Source organism: Lepidochelys kempii, chromosome 1, assembly GCF_965140265.1.
Source record: "Lepidochelys kempii isolate rLepKem1 chromosome 1, rLepKem1.hap2, whole genome shotgun sequence".
In the NCBI taxonomy this organism is placed as follows: domain Eukaryota; kingdom Metazoa; phylum Chordata; order Testudines; family Cheloniidae; genus Lepidochelys; species Lepidochelys kempii.
In genome coordinates, this window is record NC_133256.1 from 130,425,262 (window position 1) to 130,449,640 (window position 24,379).

The window sequence follows — 24,379 nt, forward strand, 5'->3', positions numbered from 1 at the left end:
TTTGAACTAAAGCATACATTTTAAAAAAATCCAATCTTCATTTTAAAATTGCTAGTGATGGAGAATCACTGTGATATCTTTGCATCTTCCAGCGTTAATGTCTAGCATCTATAATGTGAGGCTCTTTTCTTCATCTCTTGCTCTTCTCAGGGGGAGCCTTGCATATGGATCCTCTCTATGTCTGAAAACAAGCCTAGCTGCTTATTTAGATTAATATTCAGTAATTGTATAGTAGTGGTTCCCGGGGTGCTAATCATGGATCAGGTCCCTGTTGACCTAGATACTGATAAGCATATATGCATTGTACAAACAGGTTTGCCTTGTAGTGTAATATGAACACTTCAGATACCCACGTAAAGCATTTGAATGCAGTACATTCATTTAGATTACCTTTCATGTTGGTTAAATCAACAAAGCCAAATATATCACTACTCTGCAGTGAAGTAAAAAAAACCCACTCCTACTGTAGCAATGACAGGTATAAAACATTCTGCATGCTATTACATATCACTTCCCTCTTCCTTTCCCACCATACCCAATGACTGAAAACCACTTCAAGTTAAGCAAGGGACTGAATTTCAACTTACATAGGTCAGGCCAGTTGCTTTTTCAGGCCCTTTAGTTTCATTGTGCACACAGGATTCTGGGAACCACTGGACGTGATATCGACTCATACTAGTGTCTAAATGAACAAAACAGCAATACAAAAAGGAAAATATACATTACAGTAATGCTTTAGCCATCTGCAGCTTTCCTGGCTTTTCTGGATATAAAACGAAGGGATTTTAAGAACTTTGGAAGTGTCAGTTCCTTGCTGCTCAAAAGCACTTAAAGTGCCCATGAACAAAAAGAAGAGAATATTAAACATGTCAATAACTTAATCCATGTGTGAGCACAGTAAGGATGAACTAAAAAAAAAAAAGGGGGGGGGGGGTTAGCAGAAATTTAAGTGTTGATGAGAGGGAGAAAAAATCCCCATGGTATATGCTGCCAAATATCTTGGGAATGATGGGAATGACTCAGTGCCAACCATCTGTAACTGTTTACATTGTCAGAACATTGCAACGCTGCTGCATGGCACCATTCGGTAAAGCTGAGTTTGGACATGTGTGAAAATTTCCCTGAACCTTATACTTTCAGAATGTATCATGAAACCGCCTCCACATGTAGCCAACTGAAAATCTAGTCACAGCTCTTAGGAACAATACTAAAGGCTTGATCTTGCTCTCATTGAAACCAGTGGCAAAACTTCCGTGACTTCAATGGTGCAGACTTTACAACAGAAATTCCCTAATTATCAGAGTGATTTCTAGTAAAAATTCTTTGAGAGCTCCATACAGAATTGTAGTGGCAGGCATAAAATTTATAACCAATCCTCTCAATGCAGACTGTATGATAAAGCAGACTGGGGCAAAACAAAGAAAAATGAAGAACTGAGAAAGAAAACGCAACATGGTGGTACAAATGCATCTTGTTGTTTTCCTGGAGTATTCATATTTCTATGTATAGTGGATATAAACATTAAATGTCTATTATAGTAATTAACTTGTTATGCCAGAGTTACTCATGTCAAGTGCATGATTATGGTTTTCTGGAAGGGAAAAGAAATACCTTTGATGGCGTTAGGGTTGATCTGGCAATAGACTGCTATGAGCAATTTGGAAGCAGAAGAGAGGAATTACAAATTAAAGACAAAATAAGTGATCTTTGAAGCTAGCACAAATGGAGTTTGGTAAGAAAGACTGATTGGAAGTTTGCTCAAAATGGATTTTTGTAGCTGTTGTCTTCATAACAACATATATGTTAATTATTTTCATGACTGCTCTCGAAGCCCAAAAAGTTTTCAATAAGAAATGAATGAAGAAATAATCAACTGTGTTCTAATTATTTTCTTGCATATTTTTTTAAAAGGTAGGTGTTCTCACTTGAATCTGACCGTTGTGGCTTTGCCATTAGACGTACCTGTCAGAGGGAGATACACACTCACAATGCATCGGCAAGTAGGTCTCATCTGATTTCATCTGTTCTGAGTTATTCAATTATTTCCTATTCTCTGTTCGCTCCCTCTCCTGAGACAAACACATAGGACATGCAGTCCATCATCTGGCATCTAGAGACCTGAAAACTCAGTGCTATTCTATTAACCATCTAAAGTCTCTGCTGAATGACTGTATAGTGAATCTTCTTATTGATCTACTTTCTGATCATCAAAAATTTACTCTTTTAAAGTATACTTACACAAGGCAGACCACTTATAGAGCCATTCAAACTTTAAATTCAATACACTCTCTAGTCATTAGATAAAAGTATTGCTGTAGGCTTTGTCACAGATTGAGGGAGGACTGGTCACCTGTCCACCAAGAACCAGAGAAGACCACTAATATTTCAAATAGACCATTGAACACCTCCATATGAACAACCAGTGAAAGATGGAGCTGGACTTGGTGACCTCTCAAAGTTCCTGTCAGTCTTACATTTCTCTGATTCTATGAACCTTGAGGTTTCAAAAGTTTGCTTTGGTTAAGTATCCTAACTGACCAGTCTCGAGTTTAGCTAATCATCAGACTGGAAATCTCATGAAATTAGGCTTTCAACGCAATATTTAAATATCTTTCCAGGTTTTGGCCAGATAGGAAATTCTATGGGAACTGTGGGACTCTGTCCAGCTCCCCACCTGTTATCTGATCTTTCCACCTGGGCATACACGTACCCTGCTCACACCTCGTTCCTTCCTTCCTTCTTGCCTATCCATTCAGGCAGTGGCAACCTCTTTGTCTCTCTACATGGGTGGGGAAGCTAAGAAGTGAACTCAAAACACAACTTCCCAAGAGGCTTCCTGCTGCTGGATTCAAATGAGATTGTTGTTGGGCTGGTGTGAAGAAAGTCTGTAATATCTCTAATTACTACTCATGTTTTCTGTTGTTGTTTTTTTATCATTCACATTTCATATCCCAGTAACAACCTGATCACCTAGACATAACTGCCACACCAAAACCATATTCCTTTATTTTTTTTTAGTTTTACAAACAGTTATAATTACTTCAAAAACTTATCTCAACATATATATAACCAGTCATGGCTGGAATGCATGAATAGTAATAGATACAGTTAAGGTTACTCACTGTATTTCCATTCTAAAGGGCCTTTTTCATTGAGCTGATTTTCCTAAACTTGTTCGTTTGGGGATAAAACTTTCCAGGTCTTGTTTCTGGACATTTTTAGAGAGTTTGAGCAAAAAAAGAGTTCAGGCATTTTGGCTAGCAAGAAGATTGAAAGGAAATAGAAAATAATAACCCCCAAACCCACCAACACAAACCACAACTCTATAGCACATCCATGATTTCGGATAGAAAACTGAAATGTGGGAGGGAAAAACAGTCTCTAGGTTAGCAATGCACTTTTTCAATGGTTGGAGGGATGTTTTTGCTTTGGCAGAGTAACAGATATAAAAAAAAATCATGCTTTGTTTATGCAGGATACACGTTTTGTAACAACATCACCTTTAAAAATAACTATATCCTAATATATTTGAAAACAAATAGATCTAGCATAGCTGAGATATGAAAGCCAAAGTTTCTAGTGAGAAACTTTTCTAAACCTCTGAAAATACATTTCCTTTTTCTTTATTAGGGTGCTAACTGTGAGTGTAAATTGTATGACTCTAGGGTTTTTATCTATGGGTAGTATAAATCTGTGAGATTTAAACAATGCAAAAGAAATACCTAGTGTAGCTTTTCCCATCAGCAATGTGGATTGGTCCCTACTGAGATCACTACTGTACTTTTCTTTGGATTTTTTTGTTCATCTATCAGCTATAAACATGGAAGTAGTAATTCTAACTGATAATGCAATGGGCAACCAATTCAAGCTGCTTTTTAGTGTAATGGCAGAGTCACCAAGGCTCATGATTATAGACAGTTGAAGTTAATTCACTATAATCTATAGGCATGCCTGGAAGTCACATATGAAAAGTTGTTTGTGAAGTTAAAATTAGTAAGAATATCCAATATGCAGTAGGATTATTTCATTATCATAGCTAGTTTTAGCAGAAAGCCTTGCTATTCCTTGTAACTATAACTTCTGAAATTAAAGAGACTAACAAAAAGACTGCTGCCTTGCTACCTTGAATTGGGATGGATTTAAGCATGTGCTTAAAAGCTTTCCTAAATAGGTGCCCTATATCCATACCTAGATGCCTGAATAGAAGTGAGTTGATTTTCAGAGGTGCCACTGAAAAGTTTTAGATGAAAAGTCATTTAGATTTTTGCAAAAAGGCAAAAAACAAACCAACCAACCAAAGACATAACTTTCTGGGGTTTTTTTACATAAAACAAACAGAAAACAAATTTTTAACATTTTTAAACCCAAAAATGTCAGGGTTTTTTTCATTAAAAAAACTGAGTAATCAATGGGAAATTGTGACAAAAATGAAAAGAAGATTTTTTTATTTAAATTCCCAATGCCAAATAATTGGCATTTTTCAAACATCTTTACCAAGTACCCTTAACTCCTACTGAAGTCCTGGAGAGCTCCAGGAGCTCAGCAACTTTCAGACTCAGGTCATTTTTCTTCAGGAGCATAAATATGGATTTAGAATCCCAACTTTAGGCACCCAGGTTGGAATGCTTTGCCTAAACCATTAAAACCTTATTTAAATAAGGCTAGATATGGGTAACTCCAGACCTGTAGGCATATATCCTACATCTGCTAAATCTTGTAATCTCAAAACAGTGTTTGAAGCTCTTAGTTTTACTTTGAATACCAAAAGCAATTTTAGTTGATATTGTTACTACTCCTCAGCTGGGATTTTTGGTTAAAATGATTCTAAAGTTTATTGTAAAATAAACAAAATAATAGTAAAAAAAAACATACTAAAATAGTAAAACCTTAGTAAAATAGTAAAAAACCTTAACAAAATAAGTAACCTCTACTCATTTTCTCTGCCAACATATTCCATGTTTCTGTTCTGATGTGTTTTCCTCCTGACACTGGCTATGTGAATAATTTATCAAATGTGGTTTATTTTTTCTATCATGTTACTACAGACAACTTCTTTCTTTGCCTCAAATGCTTTTTTCCCTATGGTACAGTGTATGTTTTGCTGCTGAAGGGTGTCAGGTCAACAATCTAGGAAACTGAAGTCTTTTGCATAGCTAGAATAGGTATTGGGGTATAGCTTGGGCAGTAGCAGTATGACAGTCCCACCCCACCAAGTGGCCTCACTATTGTGCTGAGAGATGGCCTATAGAGTTAAAAGGGTATTTATCTCCTTGTATTTGAGCTCATGTGACCTCGTGGATACAGCACTGGACTGGGACTTGGAAATGCTGTGTTCTACTACCAGTGGTGACACTGGACTGCTGGGAGATCTTGGGCATGTCAGTTCATCTATGTGCCCTCTAGTTTACTCATCTGTAAAATGGGGTTAATGATAATGACCTCCTAGGTAAGGAACTTGGAGCTGTGTGGCTGAAAAGCATTATATATGAGGTGGGGCTTAGTATTATTATTATTTAGTTCTGTGCATGTTTGTTGACACATGTTGGTGCAAGAGTACTAATGAGTGCCAACCAGGATACTGTTGCTCTCCATGTGAGGATATTTGTTTATGAGCAAATGGACTGTGAAAACTTATTTGAAAGAGTCCATCAGACAAGGCTTGCTTGAACACAATGAACTTAGTGACAGGCTACGGCTTGTATGGCTAGCACCTCCAAAACTTTCACCTTAAGTTTTCAGAGTTTCACCAAAGCCAGTCGTAGTTTTCTGCAGACTTTTCTTTGAATTCCAATTGTCCCTGCATACCAAACTTCAATTGCCAAGTTTGCACACATTTAATGTAAATCTGTACAAAAGATTTACATAAAATTTGTTCAAATTTGGCAATTGAAGTTTGGTGCACAGGGAGAATTTGGCCCATTATATAGTTCAAAGCAGATTTCAACAAGAATAGCATAGTCTAGGATTTAAATCCAATGAAAACTCAAGCTTCAGCTACAGATCCCCCTTGTACACTAACACTGAACTGATCTCTGTGTTTGCCAGAGAATTTGGAACAATGTGGTGTGGGTGATAATTCACAGTGGAAAGAAATGTGCCTACATGTAGTTTAAAAAAAAAAGATCAAATGAAGACTATGAAACTAGAAATAAAGCAGCTTTTATTGGGGTAGCATGAAAAAATCTGATTTGGAATGTTTCAAGTACAAGTAAGAAATTTAAGCCAAATTAGTGTTTTAGTATATGATAATACTGTTGTGTCTTTCATCACAAAGGACCCCAACAAATTAGACAAATGTAACTAGCTAAATATACAGACTGTGTTGCTAAAGGGATATTTATCAGAGCTGAGCAAATTATTTACATTGAATAATGTAAAAATAAATTCAGTCTACTTTTGGAAAGAGGCAGACTGTAATTTCCTTTAATTTATTCCGTATTCAAAATTACTCAAGTCATTTGTTGTGTGTGTACCTTACTCTATAGATAGATGACAAATAGTTTGCTTCAAGTATTCCATATTATTTGAAAGGTGTTGATTGGTTGTGATTAGCCACATAAATGATGTGGTTTGGTTTTTGTTCCCTTATTAGGGGTTTGATCCTACAAGATTCTGAGCACTTTGGCCCTGATTCAATAAAGCACTTAAGTATGTGAGCAGTCCTGTTGACTTCAATAGTTAAGCATGTGCTTAAGTGGATCATGGCCAAAATGCTTGGCCTCTGGCAGGATCACGTCATGGAGGAGTATGCATCTTATTAACAGGAGAAGGGCTTGAACATGTCTCTAGGGCTTTGAGTCTCTTAGAAAGAGGTAGAAGATAAACAGGATGAGGGAAGTTAAACAATTTCCTTTCTGGATCATGCAGACCTATGCCAAGGCATTATTTCTACACAAATTAGATGACTGCAAGATTTATTGACTGGCTAAAGTTTTTAAATTTAACTGCACATCACAAAATTACATTCACACCAAGCTGGTGAAGTCTTAGTTGAAAGGGGCTTGTCTAAAGACTTCTCTAGCTTATTTAACTGTCTCTGTGGCAAGTGCTATAGCAAGAGATTTGGGGAGCTGCATACATATGCTGTGATGAGCAGTATTCCACCATCCTATATAGAATGTACTATTTTCACAGGGCTGATGGTAATATGATGATCTGCCCAGCATCAAGAGCAACACAGTGTTATGCTGCCCTTGGAGCAGCCTAGGAGGGTGATTCTGAATCTCCAAGTCATAGACTCTCTTCTTGACTTTCTGCCACTTGAGGGAGGGAGAAAACTGTGCCAGGTCCATTCCCTCACAGTATACAACCTTTGGTAAGCCAAGGCAGCTACATTGCTGAGTGGGCTGGAGGGAGTAGAGCCAAGGTTCTTCTCACTGCCCAACCCCTCCTGCACAGGGAGGAGGCATAGTGGCACCGTGGAACCTGCTTCCACACCCACATCACTACCCATGATATCAGTAGCTGGTGCATAGGCGAAAGGAGACATCTTTTACCTTTGTGACACCATGGTAGCTGGGCCATGCTTCAGCCCTGGGTGAATACTGAAACATGCAAGCTTAAAATTTACTTTTCATGAGCATTTGTATAAGTAAAACTCAACTGCTGTAATGCGCCTGGAAAGCAAATGTAAAGAAGAGGCATGAACATGGATAAAGTTCAAGTAAATACATGTGATTTTATGTATTTATTTATTCATTTATGTTGTTCCTCTTATCTACTTTTCTCTCCACTGCTAAAAGCAGCTAAATCTATGGTGACCCACACAGTCGCAACTACTTGACAGAACATAGAAACGCTATAAAATGGCTTAAGAAAGAGAGTGAAGAAACTGAAGACAGGCAGAATGTGATTACTGGTATCTAATCTGGAATTTGACTACTGTCCTACTAAAGTTTACAACACTCTTCTTGCAAAAAGTGCTGTGGGTTTTTTAGAGACTGCAAGCAAACAGGCCTTTTTATGTCTCCTGTGAAATGGTGTATTTTGCAAACATTATAAACTCTATTCCAAAGCTAGGGAACTGAAACTCAGAGGGAAAAATGAATCTATTCACTGGCTGAATTCTCAATGGCATTTCCGGTAATATTCAGGACATCCCCCTGTGGAACATATCTCAGGATGAGATCCTAATCTTAATATTCAAGTAACAAAAACTCTTTTCCTTTAGGTGTGTCCTATACTGTCCTAATGGTTTAGAGTGTGTGTGGGGGGGGGAGAGGGGGAGATCCCCATAAAAGTCCTTTACATTCCTGCAAAAATTTTGCTGCTCCTCTCCTCTTTTTTCACCTCCTATGTAGTCCTAGGTATGTTTTCTCCTGCAATTGCATTTACATGACAGTTTATCTGTTTGTTCCTTTACCCATCCAATGGCATAAGAAGAAAAGATTCCAAAATGCCAAGCAGTGGATTTTATTGTTACGTAGTTATGGTTCTCATGACAGCTCTGAAAAAAACACTCCACCTTTAATGATCACTTATTCATACAGCACAATTAAAATAAACACCAAAAGAACCCTTGGCTGGCATTTAAACTTCATTCAAATAAACAGTTCTTTCAAAAGGTAATCTATAGTTTCCTGCTCTAATATGGAATATTAGTGTTTGTGTTTAAATTGTTAAGAATTTGGTTCTGAACTCTCTGCCATTTAAAACACTCTCTCTCTCTCACACATATCATTTGGATAATAAAATGGTAATTCCCTTCAAAGAATGGCATTAATGGAAAGTGTGTAATTTAAAGATGGGCCCAAGCTACAATGTGTGTATCCACATCTGGACACATACTGCACTGATGATTAACAGTATTTGTATTCAGGAATTTGGTGTGAGCTCGGTAGAGTACACAAAACAATATATTTTACTGAGAGTTCTGTTTGCCAGCAATGTCCACAGGCACCCCACATTTTTAAAGGGAAATTTTGCCGATTGTAGAAACTATAATGCCACACTTTTCCATGTCTGGTACCATATGAAGCTAAGATTCAGGCTAACTACTCAGGGCCAAATTTTCAAAGGTATTTAGGTGCCTAAAGATACAGATGGATACTTTTGAAAATCTCACTAGGCACATAACTCTCATTGCTTAGGTGCTTTTGAAAATCCCACTAGGGAACTATCTGTATTTTTAAGTGCCTAAACACCTTTGAAAATCTGCCCTTTAGTCAAGGTGGTTAGTTAACTGCTACTGATAGGCCAAGTCTCCAAATGAGTGAAATGTTAATATCTTCATATGTGGCTTAACAGTGATTAGAAGAATTCACTTTATAGAGAGACCTGATCATGGTTAACTAGACAAGAATGAATCTGAAAAAGTGAAAAATGTAAACTGTATAAACAGATGTTACTGCGGCAAAAGAAAGATGATGTTTTTGGAAACATACCCATCTTTCTTGAACAGTAGAAAAAACTAACTAATTTGGGCAAACAGTTTGTTCAATGGTTAGCCAATACATAGGTTTTTTTTTTAATTCCTTGTTAAAATGAGTCTTCTCTGGAAATTTCCCAGCTAATGTTACATTGCATGTCTTGTCAGCAATCTTATAAAATTCCACAGTATGGTAAGCACACCCTGGACTACACTCATGGCATGTTTTGTTTTGTTTTTAATTTGCCCTCTGTTTTCTATTTGATCTTTTAATGTAAACTTGAAAGAAATTGTGCTGTTCAAACTTCTACTCAAAACAAATTATATTCTTGAAGTTGGTAGCAATAGAGATCCTTGGAAATATGTAAAAGAAATCAACAGGACTACTACACTCGGGAGCATAGGTGCCAACTCCATGGGTTTTCCAAGGCTGGAGCACCCATGGAAAAGAAATAGTGGGTGCTCAGCACTCACCAGCCACTGCTGTTTGCCACCCCTGCTTATCAGCTGATAGGAGGCAGTGCTGTTGCCAAACAGCTGTTTGGCAGCTTAGGGAGGGGCTTGAGGGAGAGTGGAGGAAGGCCTCCAGGAGGGGGCAGAGTGGGGTCGTGAAGAGGCGGAGTGAGGGTGGGGTCTTGGAGAAATGGGCAGAACAGGGGCAGGAAGAGGCAGCATGAAGGCGGGGCTTTAGGGAATGTGCAGAATGGGGACGGGGCCTCGGGGTGGAACGGGGGTGGAGCACCCCCAGGGAAAAGGAAAAGTTGGTGCTCAGGAGTGAAGTTAAATATGGGCAAAGGGTTGAAGGATTGACGCCTATGGTCTTTCACAACTACTTATAGTTTGGGGTGAGGTTCAGTCTCATGGAGGACTGGAGAAGAGTCATTATACAAGGAAGCCACAGTTGAAACAGACATGCACAGAGCATCTATATCCATGCTGAATATGCAGGCAGGGATGAGAGGTGTGCTATGTAGGTATGGACGAGAGGTTTGGGATTGAATCATGGGCAAGGGGCACTGTTTCCATGTAGGGGGTATCGAAATCTGAAGACACTATTCCAGCCCACTGTGGCCATGAAGAGATTTTGCTGCAGTCCTGGGGACTGTCTGTTTGGTGGGTGTATTGCATTCAGTGTTTCCCACCTGGGAAGCATGAATTTCACCATTATTGTTCATCTCATCCATCAATTACACATCCAACTTATATACTATATGTTTTACTATTAATTCTCTTATATGTTATTGTTTCATGGCTTTCACCAGGTGGATCTTAAATTTTGCCAGCACTTAAAGTTTAGGGATAGGCACCCAGAATTTAAGCATATAGGAAATAAATACTTTAAGTGTTGTTTAGCTTATAAAAGTATAACCAATATAACCAGAGTTGGCTGAATGCTCCCCTTTCCTTCCTCCGAATGGAGGGCAGCAAAAGGCCAGCGAGGGGAGGGTCGCTGTGCGAGTGCCGCATATGCCTCATATACCCACACTCAAAGAAGTCCCTCAACACCAGTAACATACAGGAGGGGCTCTGCACTTGTTCTGGAACTATGCAACACCAATGCCCACCCAGAGCTAGGCAGAAGCTGCTCAATGATGAATACCCCTCTGGCCCAGGTTGTTTAAATGCCCTAGCAATTTCCCACTGAGATTAATGCTGGTAAATGAGCATTGATTTCCCCATCATCACATTAGCTCCTCCTGGAAAAGGTAGGATTGCTCAGCAGTGATGAGGAAGCCAAAAGCACCATGTAAGCCAATTGGGAAACAAATTATTCAATGTGGACGGGAAATTTCTACACAGCTGGTCTCAGTGATCCCTGTAGTTGGGGCAACCTCCCCTTCCCCCCCGTTTAGTGGTGCTGGAGGTTCCTCACACAGACACACACACACACTTATTCCATAGGATCACTGTCCCCATGCTCTCATGGGGATGATGTGAGGGAAATGTGCTGCCCTAAACTTTGCTGTTATTTCACAGGGATATTTTCCTGTTGGAGGGAAGTATCTGGACCAATGTGATACTTTAAAGTGAAACTGTGTAATTGTTTGAGGAAATATAATAAAGTATCATGATAAATTAGTAAATAGCCATGTACTCAAACACTGATCTCCCTCCTGTATTAATTCTTACTAACTGAAATAATTCCTCGATGCATGGGCAACACTGCTGATTTCTCCACACTAACAAATGTATTGTCCAGTGGGTCAGATCCGGCAATCCTTACTCACTTTGCATAGTCCCATTAATTTAATGGAACTGCTTGCATATAGAAGGGTTGCAGGACTGGACCCAATGCCTGGTAGAGATCATTCTGGGAAGCATTCACATTATTTTTAACCCTACAGGATGAAAATGACCTGTTACAAACAAACCGTCTAAGCAAACAGTCACTTCATTTATCTTCCTGCACTAAGAAAGAGCTAGTTTTGTTTTCCAGTGATCTGGTTATAAAATCTTTTGTGGCAGCTTTCTATCTGCTTTGCCTTGCCCTGTGTTTTATTCTTCCCTGTAATTTAATTGATTATTCCTGTTCAGTTGATTTATCAGACAGTGCAGGAGAGATTTTTTGCCCCTCCCTGCTTCAATCCCTCTTAAGACATGCTTTGCTTTGCATTTCTGGTAAGAAAGCAAAGAATCAAATCTGAAGCCAAGTACAAATATTTTTTAAACATCTATACTTTCAAGCAAAAGTAAGAGGTAAAAAATTAAACACTAAGTGGAAACACTGATGAACTCAATAAAATGATGTTTAATATGGGGCAAATGCTATAGTCATGACTCAGGCAGAATACTAATAGAATGGGAGTTTGCCTAAGTAAAAATAGCTGTATTATCCCTAAATAAGAGTCACTAAAACATCAATTGTGTTGCAGCAATGGGTTTAGGACACAGTACTGCGACATTTTGCATTGGAAGGAAATCATTGCACTAAATTACAGTATGTTATTCTCACTGATGAGAATTACTGCAGTAAGCGATGAGACTTATGAAGTACATCTATAGCAGGGGTTCTCCAACTGGGGCTCATGACCCTTCAGGGGGTCACAAGGTGGTTACATGGGGGTTGGGAGCTGTCAACTCCCTGCCCCCATTAAATTAAATTACCCCCCCGACACACACCATTTTTAATGTATAAGGGGAGGGTCACACTCAGAGCCTTGCTGTGTGAAAGGGGTCACAAATACAAAAAGTTTGAAAACCACTGATCTATAGAGAATAAAGTTCCTCTTTTTTGATTCCATGGGAGTTATTCCCATTAACACACATCCTGAAGTGCATGTATAATTGCCATCATAAAACGGCATTCAGCCTGAATATTATTGCAAAAAGTGATCTATTTTAACACAGAAGGACAGATCCTACATTGCTTGCATGCCCCAAGTTCAGTGATATTAATGGAACATTCAGAATGAGGCCCATAAAGAGGAGAAGATCGAGTCCAGAGAAGTCAATCTGGCCTTCCAACCTCTGGCATTCACTGGCATGCATATATGTGTATATATATATATATATATATATGTATATATATATACACACACACACACACACACATATATATATAATTAGATGCTCTGAATCATAAATAGAAATATGTACTGGAGGGTGTAGTAAAGCCATCAATAAATGTGTTGTAAAATAATATATTATCCCCTACACTTCCTGGAATGGACAGAACAGAAGTCAAGTTATGGAAGGAGGCTGTCTAGTCTTCATTGCATCTTTCCTCTCTTCCCTTGGCCCACAAAGACTCTTTTGAAAGTGCCACAGAGTGATATAGGTTTTCTGTGTGGGGTTATGGTGGGCTAGTTTGGGGCTGCAGGGACAGCTGCAACAACATCACCAGAAAGTTAGAGGGTCTCTGTGTCGACGGCCTGTGCCTCCAGGAAACCACAGGACTAGTGTTGAAAACCCCTGCCGTTCATAAAAACAATTTTCTCAACACCGGCACTCCCATCTAGCACTTCCCCCCGTGGGAACAACAACAACAAATCCAAAATTCAAAGACAAAACAAAAAGACCTGAAACAAACAAATCAACAACAAAAAAACAATCCTAAGAAAGGAGAAGAGCCAGAGACACTATAAAAACCACTAGGGACTCTACTGTTGCTAAGCTATTTCACATAGAAAATATTCAGATACTACAGTCATGGGCAGCAGTAGCAATTCTTAGATAGATCGATCCATGGTTGAAGAATAAACCTGGTTTCCAGACAGAAATCCAAGGAAACTTCACAAGTCCAAAGCTGTGGTTGCCCCGCATCTACACATCAGTAACCTGCCCCGCAGAATGGTCTAGCTCATTGTAACCACGTATACAAAAACAATTTCTTAACGATTATTAATATACTGCATGAACAACATTTCATTGTTTTAAGTTTTATTGAGAGAAGATTTAATGTAATTATTTATTTAAAATAAAAGGGTTTCTTACAGATAAAAATAGTCTTTATACCAATATTTTACTTCAGTTTAACTGTCTTTCAATTCAAAGGATCCACAAAGCACCCTATATAGTAGGCACTTCATCCATCATTAAAACACAATCATCACAAACATAAAACACATTAAACACAATCATCTCTGATTTGGAGCATGAGAGCTGTTTAATATAGGTCACTGCAACACTTCACAACTTCATGATAATAAGTGAAGAAGAATACCACAGCCACTTGCACCTGCAGCGGTAAATTTCTTCTCTTATTTGTTATCTGGCCAAGACATCAGTACTAAGATCAAAATTCTTGTTAAAGTCATGAGACCTCTATTTTTACTGAATTTGTTATGCTCCTTGAATAAATTAAAATGTTAGATTTAGAATATTTAAAAAAAAAACATGCACCCAAAACCAATACAGAGTTTTGAGGGGGAGTAGAAAACTTCTGATCTATACTTACTTTAACATTTCATTCCACCGTGTGTTCCATTTCATGTCTTTTAGGGATAGACATGAGCATGATTTCTACAACTCTTTTCATTGTTATTTGTATTAAAGTAGCAGAGGCCATTCAGGAGTAAGGCACTATCATAGTGGGTAACTGCAAAACAAGATCGAATCCCTGCCCCCAAAGAACTTTCAGTTTAATTTTAAAAACAAGGAGTGATTATAATCATCAGAGCGAGGACAACAGTAACAGTGATAAGCTGTAGGTGTGCTGTGGGTGAAATAGGTCATTTAAAGCCATTATTTATTTATTTTAAATACTAAGATATAAATTCATAGGCATCCCTGACAGACAAGATGCTAGAATCTGCTGTGGTGAAGAAGAGGGAGCCATGATCACACTCACAGGTCAGGAAGATGATTTTAACCATCGCATTTTGAATTAATCTGAATGGGGGGCAAGGTGGATATTGTACAGCCAAAGAAGAGTAGGTTGACATGATCAAGTCAGGAGATGATGAACAGTTTAATTGTGGGCATAGAGTGGAACAGCCAGATCTTTTAAATGTCGTGCAGAAATAAGCACCAAGATTTGAAAGCGCCTGGATGTGAGGAGCTAAGATAAGGGTAATTTCAATGATGAATTGAAGAATCTTCAGGGTTCCTAAAAATCACTTGCAAAAGTCAAGAGGAAAAGGGATCATTCCTTTGGTAGGATGTGACTTCAGACCTGGTATTTATTTTAATGTATTTTTATGTGGACATTAATTTGAGATGCACATTTATAGATAGCTACAAGGCAAAACCACTATCATTGTTAGCATATATTCAAGTAACTGCACGTGGGGATATTGATCATCGTACTAAACCAGAGGTGGGCAAACTACGGCCCTCGAGCTCCTGCTGGGGAGCAGGGTTAAGGGCTTGCCCCACTCCGGTGCTCCAGCCGGGGAGCAGGGTCGGGGGCTGGCCCCCCCAGTGCATACTGTGACTCCGAACAGCTCCTGGAAGCAGCGTCATATCCCACCTCTGGCTCCTACATGTAGGGGCAGCCAGGGGGCTCCACACGTTGCCCCCGCCCCAAGTTCTGCCTCCAGACTCCTGTGGACTGGGCAGCACGCAGAGCCACCTGGCCGCACCTCCATGTAGGAGCTGGAGGGGGGACATGCTGCTGCTTCTGGGAACTGCTTGAGGTAAGTGCCATCCGGAGCCTGCACCCCAACCCCCTGCCCAAGTCCAGAGCCCCCTCCTGTGCTCCAACCCGCTGCCCCAGCCCAGAGCCCCCTCCCGCCCTGAACTCCTCATTTCTGGCCCCACCCCAGAGCCCTCACCATCAGCCGGAGCACTCACCCTCTCCCACACCCCAACCTCCAATTTTGTGAGCATTCATGGCCCGCCATACAATTTCCATACCCAGAGGTGACCCTCGGGCCAAAAGGTTTGCCTACCCCTGTACTAAACTGATACACTGTGTAACAATCCCTACTTGATTCTGGAAGGCAGTGAAAGCTAAGCCCTTTTTGGCTTCCAAACCTAATTAGACACTTACATTTTATGGCATTTGTCTTTTAGGAAAGATGAAAACATAAAAGAAGTTGTTAGGCGCTATATTTACTGAGAAGCAGGGGATCATAAAACACATGAAGCCAGTAAAGATTTTTCCTGCTATCAGAATGTATTGCTCACCCACATTTACTCCAGTGCATATGCTGGCAGATATTATGTTGAATCCTGGTGCATGACCTCTGTTGACAATCAGTACAGTCCCAAACTTAGGTGGAGGCAGGCCAGAAAATGGGCATATGCAGGGCAGCCAGGAAGCCCTATTCTCTCTCCATTTACATTCATTTTCTGGTTTTACTTTCTTATAATCCTGATATTAGGCCCAATCCTACAGAGAGGTCCCACTGGCTTCAATGGGAATGCCACATGCAGATTGAGGCCTTTTGGCCTCACTCAACCAAACCACTATCTACTTCAATGGGAGTTTTGCATAAGGCCAAATTCTACCCCCCGGCAGAAAATCTTACAAAGGGCACTTTAAGGGGGTGTGGAATCCTCTCCGCACCCTCAGGATGTGGAGTACAAGCAGGAGTGCCAGAACCTCGGTAGAATTGGAGGGGGGGAGGGCACAAGGCCCCACCTATCTCTGTGGCCCTTCCCCCTGCTCCTCTTCTCCCCCCCAAGACCCTGCCCCCTGGCCAGGCCGGAAGTCAGAGCCGGGCAGTGGTAAGAGCCACCTGGGGAGTCCTGGACCCTCCACCTGCCCTGGGTGGGGGGCTGGGGTGTCCCTGGCTTGTGTTCCCACCCTCTGGGGCATGCCACGCAGAGCAGGTGGAGGGTCCAGTGCTTCCCACAGCAGCCTGAGCTCCCTGGGCAGCTCTTACCACTGCCCAGATCCAGCTTCCGGCTTGGCCACGGGGCAAGAGGAGGAACAGGGATGGGGCCATGGAGAGGGGCCTGGATTCATGTCGAGGGGGGACTAAGGCCCACCTCCCTCCTCCTCCTCATCACTTTTCTTCTCACAATACATTGCATCCCTGAAACCTGTGCCCTAAAGCCCTTCCTTATATACCACCACATAGCACTGCTCTGGAGATGTGCATTCTCTCTGTGTATCCTTTCACCATCCAGGAAGAATGATCAGCAGTGGTTTCTCTGTATTTGGGCTTGCCAAGCAAATAGGATATTTTGGGGGCAGAACTGCTTGATGGGGTTCACTGTAAATATATCAGTGTTAGAGCTTCTCCACCTTTGACATAGATGGGTTCATTGTAGTCCCTGCTTAAAGACAGAACTTTCAACAAACCTTCTGTCTTCTTCCAGTAGACTTTGATCTGAAGGTGATTGTCTTGATAGAAAGGAGCTCCAATTTCAAGACGACGAGCTGGTCTTCTTCTTTGAAAGGGTGGAAGAGGATCAGCTAGTCCTTTCCGGGTTTTCCCAATTGGAGAGGTCTGTTCTTCTGCAACATACAACACCATCAGGAAATATCTTGGTTTAATACAGTGCAACCTAAACACTGAAGCATTGTGCTAATAGTGTTTGAGAGTCAGAAAATGAAACTGACAGAAACTAACCATTCTTATTTCATTGCCCAAACTGAGTGAAATAAATGCAAAAAATAAACAAAACATCAAGGATAAAGAAGCAAATTAGTTCTTTAATATTCTTTCAGTTTTAAGAGTATTTTAAATCTATTTTAATGTAAGAATGTTCCATAGTTCTATATTCCCTTCCTTCAAAGTTCTACTGTATTTATACTTAGATTTAATTTAATTTAATAAAAGTATTTACTACTTAGTCCTGCCATGAGTGCAGAGGATTGGCCTAGATGACCACTAAAGGTCCTTTCCAGTCCTACGATTCTATAATCCTAGGAGCAAGAAATGTTGATATTTGATACTTTGAGATTCTAATGGGCATTATATGTAGTTGTAGTTTTGTATAACATTTTGGGTGCTATATTTTCAAACAGTAGTTAAATACACACAAACACAGTATACAATACACAAGTACAGTATAGAATATAACCTACAGGGTGTAGGTGCTACGTTAAAATAAATATGCCTTTTTATATTGAAACAGCTTACTAACATATGTCAGTATTTAGGAACAGAATTTAAAAATACCCCAGGCATCTGCAGTTTAAAAACAGTAGTATTGTATCCAAGCTTTGAATCAACACTTTCACTACCTGAAAGTTGCAAATTCGAATTTAGGGGACAATATTTACATCTGATTATGAAACATGATGTATTTAATTAATTACAGTACTTAAATGGAAAGTAAAGATGCAAACAACCAAAAAGCTGCTGAGAAAGGAGAGGAGACTCAGGTTTGATTTATTAACTAAAATAATTGGATAAAATGTAAATTTGAAGGTTCTGCCTTATTTACAACTAGTTCTTCCCTTTCGTCTATCCATTCTTGGGAACAATCAGGGGCTTGAATAAGACTATCCCTACATATCTATCACTTCAGAAAGAGGTGTTCATGTTGTATGTTTCACAAGAATGAAGCAGACAAGCAGAGTGGAATGATAAAATAATATGTTCCTGAGCACGGAAAAACCCCTTAGGGTCTGATCCAAAGCCCACTGAAGTCAATGATAATCTTTCCGTTAACTTCAATTACCTTACTGGGCTTTGGATCAAGTCCTTTGTTTTCTGTAGTTGGTGGAACCAAAAAGATTTTCAAGATTATGAGGCTGTGGTGGGGTATCTGCCCCATACTGCCAGAAGAGGGGTTATAGCAGGTCTGGGAGGCTATACAGGAGGCAGCCAATTAGGCAAGGGCTTGTAGAGACAGCCAATCGGGAGAAGGTTTAGAGAGACAGCCAATCAGGGCCAGGCTGGGCCATATAAGAAGGGCTGCTGAACAGACCAGCTTGAGTCACTCCCTGGAGTTTGAAGAGGGAGGACAGCACCATGGTCAGAGCAGTGCTGGACAGGTCAGGGGAGCATAAGTGAGCTCCTGGCCAACCCCTGCCAGACTGAGGCCCTGATACAAGGGTGGAGAAGGTGCTAGAGCAGTGGGGAAAATGGCCCAGGGGAAAAGATGGTGGGGGTTGGAGGTGTTGCAGAGCGTGACTGCCGCCCGCCCCCCACCTTTGGCCCCAGTTGCCACTGACACAGGTGGATAGACCCTGGACTGCAGCCTGCCACTGAGGCAAGTGGCTGGTCAGAGAACTGCCGGCCCTCCTGGAAGATGGGGGGGGGGGGGACTGAGTGGGGCACAGCTGGACGGCTGTGTCCAGAAGAGGACACCGCAGTCCTGAGGGTGACATAGGTCCTGACAACAGAAATGACAGCAGCAAGATGCCACTAGATGAAAGCGCACTGGCAAACCAGAGCTAATTGCCAGGATGGCCAACAGGAGGTGCTGTGGTGTTGAGTGATGCGCTCCATTACAGAGGCATGCTCTAATGTGTCATAAATAGGTAAAATTTGGCTTGTCATCCTTGAAAAGTTATTTGCAGTGTTGGTCCGGTGATGTTAGAAAGCCAAGGTGAGTGAGGTAATATCTACTGGACCAACTTCTGTCAGTGAAAGAGACAAGTTTTAGAGCTACAGTGCTGTGTAGCTCAAAAGCTTGTCTCTTTCACCAACAAAAGTTGGACCAGTAAAAGATATTATCTCAGCCACCCTATCTCTCTAAATATCCTTGAAAAGTGTCTCTCTGGCAATGAGCAATTATAATATTTATTTAGCAAAAATACTCTGTAAATTAATGATATCTCCTTTAGAATCAGGCACTAGTGATATACCCTATAATGGGCACAGGCTGAATTTAAGGGAATGAAGCGCCAAATTCCCGCTGAAATTCAGCTCTGCTTTCTTAGTTTCATCGATTCCAAGGCTAGAAAGGACCATTGTGATCATCTAGTCTTACCTGCTGTATAACACAGACCATAGAACTTCTCCAAAATAATTCCTAGAGAATATATTTTAGAAAAAAGCATCCAATCTTGACATTTCATCCAATCTTCATTTACCTCTTCTCAGTGAATTTAGAGTAGAATACTAACAAACAACAGGAAGGGAAAATAATGCTCACAACCAAATTATAGAGGCTTTGAATATCATACAGTGGTGTTTGCTGGATCACTTTACAGTGTGGGAATAAATGGTCTGGAATAGATATTTTTCTGGCATTTTACGTACTGATTACTTTCATACACAACAGCAACTACGATATATAGTGCAAAAATCTCTGGGCTAGATTCTCAGTTGATGCAAATTGATGTAGCTCCACTTAAGTCACGAATGACTAAATAACAGCTAATCATAATATTCATGCAATATTTCACTTTCCATGAATATCCTCACACACACGTGCATGCAAGCTGTTTATGCAACTGTTCATGAAAAAAATGAATAAAGAGTTGTGAATCAAAGTGAATTGAATTGATTTGTGGTCAAAATGAAATCACAGGCTTTAATTTAATTAATGTTCTTGAATATTTGTGTGCAAATCTACTAAGGTCAACATTACTAAAGACAATAACAGAGATTTGAGACCAACCAGAAGTATAGCTCTGTCATGTACTTGGATTTAAAAAACCCTATAAAACCAGTCAAAGCAATTGCCTAAAAATTCACCAAAGTAATATGAAATAGATCATGACTAAAAAGAAATGAGATGAGATCGATAGACTTCACAGAAATATAATCCAGTCTATTTTCTGAAGCTATAGAGGGTAAAAGAGTCCAGGAGAGATTAGACTATCCCAAAGAAACTGTAGAAGAGAATTTAAAGTTAGTTGTGGTGATGAGTGCCGTTGAAGTGAACAGTAACTGATGAAACCACAAAACTCACATATGCAGTTTAGGATAAATGAACCCCTGTTGGTAAAGATTTTGTTAGTCAGTCAAATATGATCATGGGGCCGGACGAGTTGCATCCAAGAGTGCTGAAGGAATTGGCGGCTGTGATTGCAGAGCCACTGGCCATTATCTTTGAAAACTCGTGGCGAACCGGGGAAGTCCCGGATGACTGGAAAAAGGCTAATGTAGTGCCAATCTTTAAAAAAGGGAAGAAGGAAGATCCTGGGAACTACAGGCCAGTCAGCCTCACCTCAGTCCCTGGAAAAATCATGGAGCAGGTCCTCAAAGAATCAATCCTGAAGCACTTGCATGAGAGGAAAGTGATCAGGAACAGCCAGCATGGATTCACCAAGGGAAGGTCATGCCTGACTAATCTAATCGCCTTTTATGATGAGATTACTGGTTCTGTGGATGAAGGGAAAGCAGTGGATGTATTGTTTCTTGACTTTAGCAAAGCTTTTGACACGGTCTCCCATAGTATTCTTGTCAGCAAGTTAAGGAAGTATGGGCTGGATGAATGCACTATAAGGTGGGTAGAAAGCTGGCTAAATTGTCGGGCTCAACGGGTAGTGATCAATGGCTCCATGTCTAGTTGGCAGCCAGTATCAAGTGGAGTGCCCCAAGGGTCGGTCCTGGGGCCGGTTTTATTCAATATCTTCATAAATGATCTGGAGGATGGTGTGGATTGCACTCTCAGCAAATTTGCGGATGATACTAAACTGGGAGGAGTGGTAGATACGCTGGAGGGGAGGGATAGGATACAGAAGGACCTAGACCAATTGGAAGATTGGGCCAAAAGGAATCTGATGAGGTTCAATAAGGATAAGTGCAGGGTCCTGCACTTAGGACGGAAGAACCCAATGCACAGCTACAGACTAGGGACCAAATGGCTAGGCAGCAGTTCTGCGGAAAAGGACCTAGGGGTGACAGTGGACGAGAAGCTGGATATGAGTCAGCAGTGTGCCCTTGTTGCCAAGAAGGCCAATGGCATTTTGGGATGTATAAGTAGGGGCATAGCGAGCAGATCGAGGGACGTGATCGTTCCCCTCTATTCGACATTGGTGAGGCCTCATCTGGAGTACTGTGTCCAGTTTTGGGCCCCACACTTCAAGAAGGATGTGGATAAATTGGAGAGAGTCCAGCGAAGGGCAACAAAAATGATTAGGGGACTGGAACACATGAGTTATGAGGAGAGGCTGAGGGAGCTGGGATTGTTTAGCCTGCAGAAGAGAAGAATGAGGGGGGATTTGATAGCTGCTTTCAACTACCTGAAAGGGGGTTCCAAAGAGGATGGCTCTAGACTGTTCTCAATGGTAGCAGATGACAGAACGAGGAGTAATGGTCTCAAGTTGCAGTGGGGGAGGTTTAGATTGGATATTAGGAAAAACTTTTTCACTAAGAGGGTGGTGAAACACTGGAATGCGTTACCTAGGGAGGTGGTAGAATCTCCTTCCTTAGAGGTTTTTAAGGTCAGGCTTGACAAAGCCCTGGCTGGGATGATTTAACTGGGAATTGGTCCTGCTTTGAGCAGGGGGTTGGACTAGATGACCTTCTGGGGTCCCTTCCAACCCTGATATTCTATGATTCTATGATTCTATGATCTGCATTGGAATCTGAAAGCAGAAAAGTGTCAAAGCATAAAAAAGGAAAGTGAAGCAAACATTCCGCTTTCCCTTCCTCCTCAGCAACACGACCTGTTAGTGAACTCAGCAGTGAGATTGCAGAGGCTCAGTGCAACACAAACTCTAGAAGCATTTTTGGGCGCTGGTGATGTGGCAACAGTGCCCAAAACAGTGAGCCAGATTCTGACGTTAGTGAAACCAGTCTGAATCCACAAGAGGATCCACTAAACAAAAAGGAGATACTCCAGATTTACACCAATGGAAGAGAGATCACAATCTGCCCAGTGACTGTGCTGAAAACTATCTAACAACATTAAATACTAATTCATAGCATTGATATACCAACTTTCTTCAAAGAACCTCAAAGTTCTTATGAAACATAACTGACTAACAAGATGCCTCTGAAGTAGACAAGTAGATGTTATTATCCCCATTTTATAGATGGGGAAAGAAGTTTCTTGTGCAAAGTCACTCGGTGATCAAGTATCCGAGGACAGGACTTTTAGTCCCTAATCTCAGTTCAATATTCTAACTACTTGATCATGTATCATTGTGTCTATAGTTTACATGGTTAACACTGTTCTATAAAGTTTTTACTTTAATTCAAGCTCACTTGATTAGTTTTATGATCAAAATCTACTTATTATCTGCAACAGATCTGCTAAGTCTTACATAGTTGGGGTTAATTTTAAAAGCATTTTTAACCAGAATTTCACTATGATGATAATGAATTGTGAAATGTGTTTCAATTACACATTGCCAGTCCCATATTTTCTTAGAATCTTGCTCATATCAAATAATGCCACTATGAGCCTTGCTTCAGGGGACAGATAGCACAATAACTCAGAGCATTTGGCTTTTGAAGTTCTGCATTCATGCCTTTGCTATAAGACAAGCAATATTCTGCTTACATTTGAACTACCCAGTTTTGTGATCTGTTACTACAATCTGAATAACAGGTAAAGAGATTTTGCTAACAAATTCTGGGCTGATTCTGCTCCCATGAAAATAAATAGTAAAAGTTCTACTGAATTCAATGGGAGAAAGACTAAGCCCTTAATTTGCTGTGCTTTGCTAACTTCATCCAGAGTTAGCCTAAGCATTTTCATATGTTTCAGTGTTGCCTGTTCTCATGATTTTATGGCAAGTCTCACAATATTTGTTGATTTTCTTTAAAAAGCCTTAGAATCATAATATTGTGTGAGAATCTCTGCTTTCATTTTTTAAAAAAGTAAGGCCCAGATCCTCAAAGGCAGTGATTTCAATGGGAGTTAGGCACCCAAATGCCTTTGAGGATCTGGGTGTAAGTTTCTAACCCTCATGGTTGCGGAGAAAAGCTTAAAAACATGAACTCTAACAGCTCAAAAACCGGAATGGAAAAAAAACAATCCTCCCACCCCCAAATAATTACTATTAATCTCATGATTTTTAAGATAATCTTTAGAGCCTGGCATATACTTTTTGAAAGCTTGGGGCTGGCAGTTCTGGGGCCTGCTGAACAATTTTTCAACCCTTCCCCGTACCCACCCACATACACACACCAAGCACAACTTACTGGTACTCACAGCAATGACACTTTTATAACCAGATTTAGCCTGAGGGCTTGAAGAAAGATAGCAAAATAATCCTTTGGGGTATATCCAAATGTAACTGACTCATTTCATATAAAAATAATGTGTGTGTGTGTTGCAGGCAGAAGGGGAAGGAAACTCAGTTCTGTCTCTCCCTCCTGTTTCAGGAAAAGGAAAGCACCATTGCTTATAATGGGAGTTCTTGCATAGTTGTCAACCTTTATATCTCAGTATACATAGAATATATCTTATTTGCATCCAAAATGGACTGAACATGCTTGCAGAGCGGTCCACCTACATTAGCAATCAGAATATTCAGTACTGGAATACAGAATGATATAAGAGTTAGAAAAACTGTTGCAATTAATTTTCATTTTGCTTATAACATAAAAGGGAAACTAATGCAAAAGGAATGAAAGATGGGGAAAGCAAAGATGGGTAAAATGGCAAACTTTGGAAACTGTTTGTGGTCTAATCCTGAAAACTATTACTGTCATAAGCATCAGTGGTTGTATTTGGTTAATCAGATGACACATCGGCAGTTGGAAGGGCAGATCAATCTTGACCTTGACCTTAGACAAATTATTATTCAAAGAGTATTTAACT

The 24,379-nt window shown here is 40.4% G+C and overlaps 1 protein-coding gene across 1 annotated transcript in view; it reads right to left on the bottom strand.

The window, feature by feature from the left end:
- ANOS1 (anosmin 1) overlaps positions 1 to 24,379 on the bottom strand; it is a 182,348-nt gene that overhangs the window by 12,183 nt on the left and 145,786 nt on the right. The window contains 2 exon segments of the mRNA XM_073327881.1: positions 588 to 682; positions 17,061 to 17,216. Of these exon segments, the coding sequence (XP_073183982.1) occupies positions 588 to 682; positions 17,061 to 17,216 (251 nt within the window).